Here is an 11246-nt window from a genome sequence, read left to right as displayed (position 1 = left end):
CAAGTAATTTAGTTCTCTGTATGCTGGGTTTGCAGAGGATGCTGCTATTTCTTTTCTTCTGGTTTAGCAGTGTCCATGAAGCCTGTGTGCAGCACATTTCCCATGGTGAAGAATGTTGAAATAAACCAAATCTAGCTATGTGTCATGACAAGTTCACACACAGTTAACCACACAGAGAGATGACTGCATGATGCCAGAACATGGGCAATACTGTTTATGTGATGATCGTTGATAAGTATCTTCTCTTGCTGAAGCCAAATCAACAGGAGGACTTGGCTAGCTCTTCCATGAAGGGTGTTTCCATCTACGCTCTTTTAGACATCTATTCATTAGCTAGTACAGGTGATAAAACATGAAGTTAAAGCTGAAGAATGTTGCTGTACTTTGTGTCTAGACATTGCAAAATCCAGTAACTGCCTAAAATGGAAAAGCTTCCTTCCCATAACTTTAGGTGGCAATCTTAAATAATTAGTTCAACGGTGGAAACATGCTAATTTGTGTTAGTTTAGATGTTGAGATTCTGGATTAATACATGGACTGGTAGGGGTCTGTGATTCATATTTAGTGGCTCCTGTCCTCCCACCAGCTTAGCAATATCTAAGGCTATTTACAATACTGCAATCACTATTTTCTCTTCCCTTGAACCAGCAAATCTATTACTGAATAAAGGTGCACTGTGTAATACCTACCTCATTGCGTTGTTAAACCTTAGGTTTCCTAGAAGGGGGTTAACAGGCATCTTCTAGAGAGCTTCTAGGGTGAAAATTTTATGCTGTGCTGGCATAATGCTGGCAACAGATCGTATACATGTTTCCAGGACTAAATCTGGATAAGTGCTTGTTAAACTTCATATGAAAAGGAAGTCTAGCTAACATAAAAACTGAAGGGATAGCCTGAGCTGCTGGGCACAGTATGGTGGATTGAGCCTATCTATCAGGTGGCAAGAACTGGACCAGAGTGCTCTGGTCTTCTGAGAAGAAAATACCTAGTTCTGTAATCTCAGTCTTGGGTCTTTCTCCAGTTTGAAGAAGACAGATAGAAGAGCAGCCATTGTTTGTGGTGGGAGGGGCTGTCTGCAATCAGGAAAAGAAACTAGAAATAGGGAACAGAAATGCAACTTGCTGACAGAAATGATGAGTTCTTTTATTAGTGGCTGTTTGCACAACACTGCATTGAAGTGATCTTTGTGGAACAGAAACAAGGCACCTCTCCAAGTTGCTGAGTTAAGAGTCTGCTGAATCAGCTGAAAATAATAATCTCATATTCTGTTCCTGGGAGGTCCTATAGCTCCTGTGGTACTTGAAAGTCTCAGATAAATTAGAGATACTGGACTTAGTCTATGTTTTCTAAAACTGCTTTGTAGATGCTACCAGCAAAATTGTTGTGTTCTGGTTACAGTTTTTAATTCCATTTGTACTCTGGGTAAGTAGGAAGACTATTAACAAAGGGAAGATGCATCTCTCTTTGTGAGCAACTACATTTACCTGTATCTACCTGAAATTGCACTGGCATAAGCTGAGCATCATGTTTTCCCCAGTTCCAAGGGGAATTTTGTCTGTTTATCCAGGCTCGGCATGATTGTGTGGGGGAAAAGGAAATGTTTTTTAAGCTGCTATTGGAAACAATGCTACTGCTAAATATAAGCAAGTAAAAACAGAGCTGAAATGGGTTGTGCTGTAATTTTGTTTCCTGTTTTACCAGTCCTAATTATTTTCCTTTTTTTTCCCCTACAGAACAATTCAATTAAAACGTCGAAATACAACTTCTTCACTTTCCTGCCTCTCAACCTGTTTGAACAATTTCAGCGAATAGCCAATGCTTATTTTCTTTTCTTGCTGATTTTGCAGGTATGAATTCACTATGATGCTTCTAGCAGATTGCATTGTCTGTTATGAAAGCTGATCTATGTATTCACAGTTATAATAAAGTGCAAGCTATATCCCTGTTATGAATTAACATCTTAGAAAAACCTTAAAAGAGTTAGAAAGTAGGGCAGAAAAAAAAAAAGCAGTTTCCTTTCTTACCTTTGGATATGATGGTTTGAACTAAATGAAGAAAAAATTAATTAAAGTTTTCAGTAAACTGTGTACCTTTTTCACGCCCTATCCTACTACCCTTTTGTGTCTAGATTTGAGTAGTCCTGTCTGTCTTCGGATTTGCATTTCTTATTCCTCCTGTAATATGAAGGGAAGTTATCTCTTTTCCGTAGGTTTAAAGGCAAATTCCACTGACAGTCTCAAGAAGAACAAAAAATTTGTAACCTGTAGTTTTCCTGGGAAGAAAAGAGTAAACAACAGGAAGGCTCAAGGCTGGAACTAGTTTGCATAAAGCTGAATATTGCTGTTCCCTATTCAGAACGGTGAGGAAGGCGTCTAGTATGGAGCATGTCAGATATTGGCAACAGTACTGAACCCAGTGGGTCATAACGGAGTTGATTTGCACTTTGCCCATCACTGTTGGAAATACTGCTCTGTCTGAAAGCTGAATGCACTGGAAAAGTTGATACCAGAATTTCTGCCCCTTTGCACTTTGCTAGAATATGGATAAATACAGAGTACTCTGCTGTTGCCAAGTCATACTGGATTACCCCTTATAAAAAAAAAAAAAAAGTATTTGCTGTTTAATTACAGTGAATGAATGTGGAAAATTTCAGCCCATGTATATTTTTCAAGAAACTGGTGAAAGTACCTTCTCAGTCAAGCTGACAGCACTGTGCTTGCATTGTTGTACTGCACTCTAGCTGTTTGTCTGTCAAATTCATAGTATTTCAAACTATGTGTCTTAAATTATTCTGCTGTGTCTTTTGCTGAACCATCCGGGAGTGACTGTATATAAAAGCATACAGCTTTTTCTGCTATCTGCATCAAGGTAGGCTAAAGAAGGCAGCTATTAGTCTTTTATATTTACATATTCCTACATTTAATTTTTTTCCCTCTTCTGCCCACTGACTTCATAACTGAAGCACTGGGAGCTTCTCTTCTTGCATTAGGAGTGGATGTGATGGGTAGGTTGTGGAGACGCCTTCGGCACAGCCCAGAAAGACATGCATATTCCCAGTTAGGTGACAGGATAACAGCTGTGTGTCTTTGCAGCCTCCATAACTAAGCAGGGCTGTGCATGTCCCTGATTTGGTGGTGCCTGCAGGATCTGGGCTGTGACAGTGCAGCAGAAGGACCAAAGTCAAAGAGCAGCTCTCCCCACTTATGCAGCTGTTTTAGTGGCACAAATGCCAGCTTCACAATGCACATGGAGTTGACACTGCCCAAATCCAATCTGATGGACACAATGCTGGTGGCACATTGATCCCATCATTAGTTCTGTTTTCTACAGGAAGCAGAGAACTATGCTGGGGTATGACATCCACCTCTGCATCAGTGAATGAGTTACAAAGTCACCTTTGACTGTTAGGTCCTCTTACTAGTAAAGATACAGGAAAGAAAACCAACTCTGTTGATCTTGGATGAGCACGTTCATCCCAGAAACAGCTATGTATTGTTTATTGATACGAAGTTTAGTTCAGAAAAATGTGAAGAGTTACTGAAACAGAAAATAGAAGAATTTGAAGGCTCTGCACAGCAGGCCTTGCTCAGATATCTCTGGGTCCCTCACAGCAGCCTTGCCCATGTCAGTGCCTCCAGAGAAATCCACTGGGGACTTTGCAATCCTAACGTCACCAACAAGAAAGAGCAACCCACTGCACTTCCTGACAGCTCCATGCTTATATTCTAAATTATAGCTTGTTTTGTAAACAAAGTGTGTGTTCCTTGGCTGGCCCTCCCTTGTGGGGTCACATGTAAGTGTTACATACAAGCTGCATTTTTGTCTTTATTCTGTATTCAGATACTATAGAAAAAATGTGTCTGCAGCTTCCACAGAACAGTGTTTTGTTTCCAACTGATTGGTGAACTGGCATGAAATTTCTCAGATCAGTTTTTTTCTTCCTACAGCTGATTCCTCAGATTTCCTCGCTGGCCTGGTTTACAACAGTGGTGCCTCTAGTGCTAGTGTTGGCTGTATCAGGAGTCAAGGATGCCATCGATGATTTTGTAAGTTCTGTATTGCTAACCTGTACTTTGGAGTTTGCCTGTGACTCTTCAGCACAATGACTAAAGCAAACCATTTAGAATAAACATAGGCAGTGGCAGGTAGTTGGTGAATTGGTCTGTGGCCAAGATGGGGTCTGACATTAGATCCCCAAACCTATGGTTTGTTACTGAAAAAGGAGATCGAATTCCCAGATTGCTGAGCTCTGTTAACTTCTTAAACTACTCAGCATGTCTGAAAATGTGGTCACCAATACATATACCTGCACACATACACAGAAATCTCTTCTTAGGCTTCTAAGAGATGGAGAAGACTCTAAGAAGAGAACACATCTTCTGCCACCTAGCCACAATGTAGGCAGAAAAAAACTTTGGGTAGAAAGCAAGCACACAACCTGTGTGACTTTTCAAACTTGCACAGCTTTGGCCAAAGTCTGCTCCCATCAGAGCTAATGGTAAAAGCTCTATTGATTTCATGGGATGACATAAGAGCTGAGTTTAGAATCTGATTTTCTCTCATTATTAAATAACTTTTGTGCTCCATGGAGACTCAGTGCAACTTTCCAAGTAGGCAGGTGAGAGGTGGCGAGGTGCTCTCCCAGGTAGCAATGCCAGAACATCTGTGGCACTTCCCATATCTGAGCAGAGGAATGGATTTCTCTGGATGCTTAGCTTATGAAACTGTAGGAGACAGGACCGACATCAGCTGAGTTAAGGCTGCGCTAAGTGACATATAAGGCTCTAACCTCCTTCTTCCCTTCAAGAGCAAGTTCTGTGTTGCCTGTTGCTCTTTGCGGTCTGGTTATGTCCTATATTGCTAATGTAAACATGGGTTTGACTGCGACTCAGTTGTGACTCTAATCTGCCTGACCCAGTCATCCAGCTGGGTGAGAGCCTAACATGTTAATGAACTGCCTCTTGAGTGTGTGTTTTCCTGGAAATATTTTTTAATATACTGATCAAATTTTCAGAATCGACACAAAAGCGACAAACACGTCAACAACCGCCCAGTCCAGGTCTTGATCAATGGCATGTAAGTCCTTTTCCTTTGCTGTAATTTTGACATGGAAGATAATTTTATTAATAATTTCTTTTTTCCTCTGTGATTCATAAAGAACACTAAACAATTTAAAACTTGATTTTCTTTCACACTGTTAGTCCACTGTGCAGTTCTGCACCATGTGTCTGATTTATGAGCCCAAGGCACAGTATCACAGTCAGTGCAGACATTATGGGTGTGACTTTGCACTAACAAAAAGTAACCTCTTTCTGTCCCTGTATATATATATATATATATGTGTGTGTGTGCGTGTTTAAACAAGTGATGCTTTGAAACTATTGTATTATTTTACTCCTTAACCTAGAAGTGACAAGCAAGGCTATCTTCCCATGCCCATTCATGTTCGTAGCATTTATTTGTGCATTAAGCAAAACTAGGCATTATCAACAAGTTATTTTGAATTAAAAATCAGGAATATTTTCTTCATACATAGCATAACTCTTTGAGTATGTATAGCACTTCTGACTTAGATGTACTCAGAATGTTTCAGCTGTGTGCTTTGGACATTGTTCTGATAGCACTGTTCTTTCCTGCAGGAAAAAAAAAAAAAATAGCAGAGGCTTTGGCTTTTGCAGCAGACAGATGAGCTGTTTACTTGCAGCTCTGTGAAGTCCAGCTGTGCATAGGACACAGCTGTAGACAGCTGTGAGGTCTCTGGTGACTTTTTTTCCTACTGTACATAGCAGTAAGTTGTGTAACCTCGAAAAGACAATCCAACTGTTTAAAATATAACTGGAAACTGAAGAACAGGAACATAATTGTTGTGCTTTCGGCTAAGTAAACGAATTAGTTAGTTTACTGTGTATTAGTTACTGTGTCTAGGAAATATACATCAAAATAGACATTTTCTGATATTTTGCCTTTGTTCAAAAACTGGAAACTGCAAGTCCTGCCCAACTCGGATCAACACTGAAAAAGCAAAGCTGAGGTGAACCCAAGCTTAAATACACAGTCCCATTTAGCTCTGATAGAGCTCTCTATATATCTTACCTCTAGATTTTGCATATACAGCTGTCATGACTTGGTTACACTGGTGGCTGCAGTTTAGCTAGTCGTCTGCATGCACATCTTGCATAGTGCTGTGAAGCCCACTGTAAATATGGGTTTAGGTAGCCACATGCACATCCCAAGCACATACATTGACCTCCCTGACAGCCAGGCTCACACATAGCCAGATCTCTTACTCTGGCCCTTAATACCACTCAGAAAAACTAACACAACTGGCAGTTTTCCCAGGTGCTTGGGAAGTCTGTTATGCAAACTATATATATTTTTTCTGAGACAATGTGGCTTTTTAGGAGAAGGAAGGGACTAGTCAGTCCAGAAAGAAGGACAGGACACATGGACTGCATGGACTGTGCTGCTATTGTGGGACTTGGTCTTAACCCTGGACTCGTCACTCCAACCACAGTTACTTCTTTATTATTTTTATTTTTTTTTTTCGTATTGTGATGGTCCCTTAGCTTTATATGGATCAGACCACATCACAGCAGACCCTATTCTGTCCTCTCAACAGCCCAAGCCCTGCTGGCACTTACAGCCTGGCTTCAGGAGCAGAGCCAAATATCCTACTTTCCCAAGTGGCGTCTGCTTTATGTGCCTACTCACTAGGAGTTCTCTTGCAGGTTAAAGGATGAAAAATGGATGAACATCCAAGTGGGAGATATAATAAAATTAGAAAACAACAACTTTGTGACAGTAAGTACATTTTCTCTTCATACTCCCCACAGTTAGTCTCTGTAATTACTCGTATCACTCACAGGGAAATGAGTCAGTAGTGGTGACAACTGCCTCAGAGACCTGCAGTGTGCAGAAAACAGAAGTAGTGTTGTAGTGCCATGCCCTTTGACCATGTGAACTCATGCCAAGCCTGTCTGTCTGTGTTCAGGCTGATCTACTGTTACTGTCGAGCAGTGAGCCACACAGCCTGACATACATCGAGACAGCTGAACTGGATGGGTAAGTGTGCCTGGCACTCAGGGGCAACCGCTGCTGCCAACGTGAGCCCAGAGCTTCTCTGGTGATCCTAGGTGATGCAACCTTACCTGCAATAGCTTTTCTAGCAAGTTTCCTAATACACAGAAGAAACTTGTGGTAGATATCATGAAAACAGTATCCTCTGGTGAATACTTTTGTCTCTTTCAGTGCAGGTGTCTTATGAGGAGGAGACTATTTTTAGTGACAGTTCTTCTAACATTGAGAGTTAGTTTGAAATGTGTTATTGCACTATCTTAGGACACTGGCAGAAGCTTCCTGTTTCCTGTGTCTCTCTTACTGTTTTCTATTAACCAGATTATCTCAGTGAGATAATCACAATTAATAACTCAAGTAATCTCCTTTGGACTGCTGTACTGTATTGTTAATGCATGCACAATGCCAAGGTTTCCAAACATTGCTCACTCCAGGGCACAACTGACCACAAGTCAGAGAGCTGCAACTAATTTGTACTAATTGGAATAAACTGGATCTGACTTCACCTTTCTGACTGAATTTGCATTACCTCTTCTGCATTGCCTGGAGCTAGCAACGGCTTGAAGATCTAGTCAAGACCAGGGAGACTTCCAAATATCCTACAGACAGCCCTCTGGACTTCCCCCATCTGATTTTTGCCCAAAGAAGGAACTGGTAGTTCCTGCACATGTAAGTGCCAGGGAGGTTTGAACAGACGCAGTGTTGTTTTGACATTGCATTTCAAACTACACAGCTAGCTAGTCCCAGGACTTAAGTACTCTTCAGGAACAGAATACCATGGGAGAACATCCAGAGCTCTTCTGGATGCTCAGATACCTGATTTCAGTGTGGTATGAGTGGCAGGGTAGACAGTGAGCTGCTCAGGGAGCTGAGATGCCTGGTCTTGCACTTTGTAGTGCAAATTAGAAGACAGAGCCATTTCACTCTCTTTGGCACCATGCTACCGTGTCCAGAATTCCTCTGACTAGCCTGTCTTTGCAACTCAAAGAGACAGTCTTTAGCCAGGTGAAAAGAGGTTGATGATGCTTGAGGACAGTTTTCTTCCTCAGATGCCTAAGGAAGAAAACTGTCCTCAAGCACATAAGTGACTTTCAGGAAGAGCTTTCAGTTCACATGGGACATTTGAGTTCATATTGCTGTGTCATGTTGTTACAGTGAAACAAACCTGAAGGTGAAACAGGCACTGACAGTCACTGCAGAGCTGGGAGAAGATCTTCAGAAACTGACAGAATTCAATGGTGAGTCCACACGGAAAACTCAGTTCTAAGAGTACTTGCCCAAACACCAGAGATCAGAGAATGCCTGGGAGTCTTTCTTCCAGGCTGTGCCTCGCTCTCTTCCAGAAGTCCTCTGGATGCAGCAGCAGGAAAACAGAATGGGTGCATTCCAGTCTGTACAGCAGATATGAACAGCGCACACAGAACAAGACATCTCCCTTCACTTGCAGGTCTCAGTGATGTGCAGGGCTATAACCTGAAACCAGATTGGTGGGAATTCTCCTTCTGGCTGCACACTTCTCTCTAGCATCTGTCTCTCCATGTTGAGACTGCCCATCTCAAACTTCAGTACAAGAATTTTTGTCATTGAACAGTGTAAACTGCTTTCCCCAAACTGCATGCCTTGTTCTGATCTCAATAATTTCATACTGCATTTCTGCATTGATGCAGCAATACTGATGCATCAGTTCCATTTAGCATCAGAACAGTGGCACCTTCTAGACACCATGCAGACCTGAGGAAGAACTCTGTGCACACAGGACAGGTGGCTACTTCCCAGTCTGAAGCTTTGCTCTGCCAGCATTTCCCTCCTCTCTTGATACCACAATAAAGACTGCATTTTAAGATGTTTAGAGACAAGCAATAAAGATGCCATTAACAGGCAATATGTCCTTTCTTAGCACTTTAAAAAAAAATAGACTAGACTAGACTAGACTAGACTAGAATAATAGCATTATCTCAGTTGGAAGGGACCTACAATGACCATCTAGTCCAACTGCCTGAGCACTTCAGGGCTGACCAAAAAGTAAACACATGTTAGTAAAGACATTGTCCAAATACCTCTTAAACACTGACAGGCTTAGGGCATCGACCACCTCTCTAGGAAGCCTGTTCCAGTATTTGACCACCCTCTTGGTACATAAATGCTTCCTAATGTCCAGCCTAGCCCTGTCCTGACATAGCTTTGAGCCCTTCCCACGTGTCCTGTCAGAGGATATCCGGGAATATATCGCAGCACATACACAGAAAGGAGTCAGACCTGTCAAAAACGGAATACTCCACACTCACACATCATCTCTCTGCAGAGAGAAGGTGGGGAACAGAGCACATTATGGTCCACAGTGTCCTGCTGGATTAGGTACAAAGACAGGATTATGGGAAGAGTTGGTATGGAAAGGGGTGGAGTGACTGCTGCTGTCCTTGGAACATCTCAGGGAATATAGGCTCTGAGGAAATATTTTTAGATAAAGAGGATAATTTTATTTTTTTTTTTTTTTAATTATCTTCAAACTAGATGATTCCAGGACAAATAGTAGGGATGTGGCAGAGAGATCACATAGCTGGGACTGTCTCTAGCAGAGTCATGCAAAGGCACGGGCTTTTCCTTTGCTTTCTACATCGAGGTTTTATGAACTCACATGTGTGGTCTCCTCTGAGCGTCAGCTCAGTCTACCAGGATTTCTCTGAAGTGATGGATGAGGGTTTTACAGGTGCAGCTGGCTGCTTTATGTTAATAGCCAGAGTGGCATGACTTAATTATTTTTCTGAAGAGTATGCAGTGTATATCAATTTATAAGAAAAATCTTAATCTTGCATAATTTTTCAAGCAGTTTCCTGTAATGCTGCATTCTTGAAATGACATAATTAAAATAATTCAAAATATTTTGAAAGATTTAAACTTTTAAAATAAGATATTTATTTGTGCTTTAAATCTCTATTTTAGCTATATTGTAAATAAAAGTTGCCTCTTTGCAATGCTTGAAATGAACAAAATATTTCCCGGGATGATTTATATTTGGCAGAGTATGGGGAAGAGCACCTGGAATCAGACCAAACCTTGCATTTCCCCAGCAAATTTCTGTAGAAATATTTAAATATATGTAACTCTTTATCTAATTACTTCTTAAGACAGGAAGAGAGGAAAGGGTTGAGCAGCTAATACAGGCACTCGGTGGAATGCTTAATGTGAGTTACGATGTTTGTTGACATCACAATGGTTCAGATAAGGAAAAGGTTGCAAAACACTGAACTTCTATATTTGATTTGGATGACTAGGAAATGAGAAGGGAAATAATACTTTTCAGTTGCCTCTACTTATCACATTTAGACTTGGCAGTATTTAACTCTTTCAGGTGAAATGCATTCAGGTATTGCCTTGCTGTTAATGGGAGGAGGAGACAGGAGGCATGATGCCTTGCTGCAGTTTCTGGGGTCAGTGCAAGTATATTAAGTGAATCTCTAGAGCTTCTCGCTTTTTTTGTCATTGATCTAATTTGTATGAATCTCTTCTGATCTCAAAATCAGTGCATTGGTAACCCAGAAACATTTGCTTATTGGAAAGCAAATGTGATGTTGACAAGCACCATACTCCCAAGGGCAAACGTTGTCCCACAGATGTCACGAGGAGAGGCACTGTCTTCCTGGTGGAGGATCATGCCCTCATCTTGGTTCACCAGACTCTTGTACTGTGTTTCCGGTTACACTGCAAAGCCTCTGTTGTCTTTGTGCCTTTCAAGGGGCTGCAAGGGCAGCAGTGAGACAAGTCTGGTTACTGTAGACTTTTAGAAATGATCTTTTTTCTTTTAGAATGAGTACAGGTCTGAATGTTCTTGGATTAACTAGATGATAAAATAAGAGATTGGCACAATTCTTAGGATGAGCTCTGATGTCACATATGTCACAGAATTTCCTAAAAACTTCTTTCAAGCCTGATGATTTGCCTTAACTAGAGCACAGCTAGTTTCCTATGAAAAGAACATCATTTCTTGATTTTAAGATTTGCAGTGGTGGAGACTACCAGAATACTTAAAGTTGTACTTTTCCTCCAGACTCCTCTGGATTTTGTTTCCAGTCTGTTGAGGCTAGTGTGTTTTGTCTGAGAACAGCTGGAAGAGCTGTATTCTGTGCAAATTTTAGCCCTTATCTAGGTATTTTCAGCCTGCAATCAAAATAACT

The 11246-nt window shown here is 41.2% G+C and overlaps 1 protein-coding gene across 1 annotated transcript in view; it reads left to right on the top strand.

Moving 5' to 3' along the window:
* The first annotated feature begins 200 nt into the window (after positions 1 to 200).
* LOC103782028 (phospholipid-transporting ATPase FetA-like) overlaps positions 201 to 11246 on the top strand; it is a 48124-nt gene continuing 37078 nt past the window's right edge. Inside the window, exons 1-8 of the mRNA XM_008949760.1 lie at positions 201 to 342; positions 1364 to 1422; positions 1734 to 1847; positions 3948 to 4046; positions 5015 to 5076; positions 6729 to 6801; positions 6992 to 7062; positions 8230 to 8312. Coding sequence (XP_008948008.1) covers positions 201 to 342; positions 1364 to 1422; positions 1734 to 1847; positions 3948 to 4046; positions 5015 to 5076; positions 6729 to 6801; positions 6992 to 7062; positions 8230 to 8312 — 703 coding nt within the window. The remainder of the gene's footprint in view (positions 343 to 1363; positions 1423 to 1733; positions 1848 to 3947; positions 4047 to 5014; positions 5077 to 6728; positions 6802 to 6991; positions 7063 to 8229; positions 8313 to 11246) is intronic.

The sequence above is a fragment of the Merops nubicus genome, unplaced genomic scaffold, assembly GCF_000691845.1.
Source record: "Merops nubicus isolate BGI_N331 unplaced genomic scaffold, ASM69184v1 scaffold871, whole genome shotgun sequence".
NCBI lineage: Eukaryota > Metazoa > Chordata > Aves > Coraciiformes > Meropidae > Merops > Merops nubicus.
Note: the sequence above shows the minus strand (reverse complement) of the source record. Positions and strands in the feature narration are given on the sequence as shown.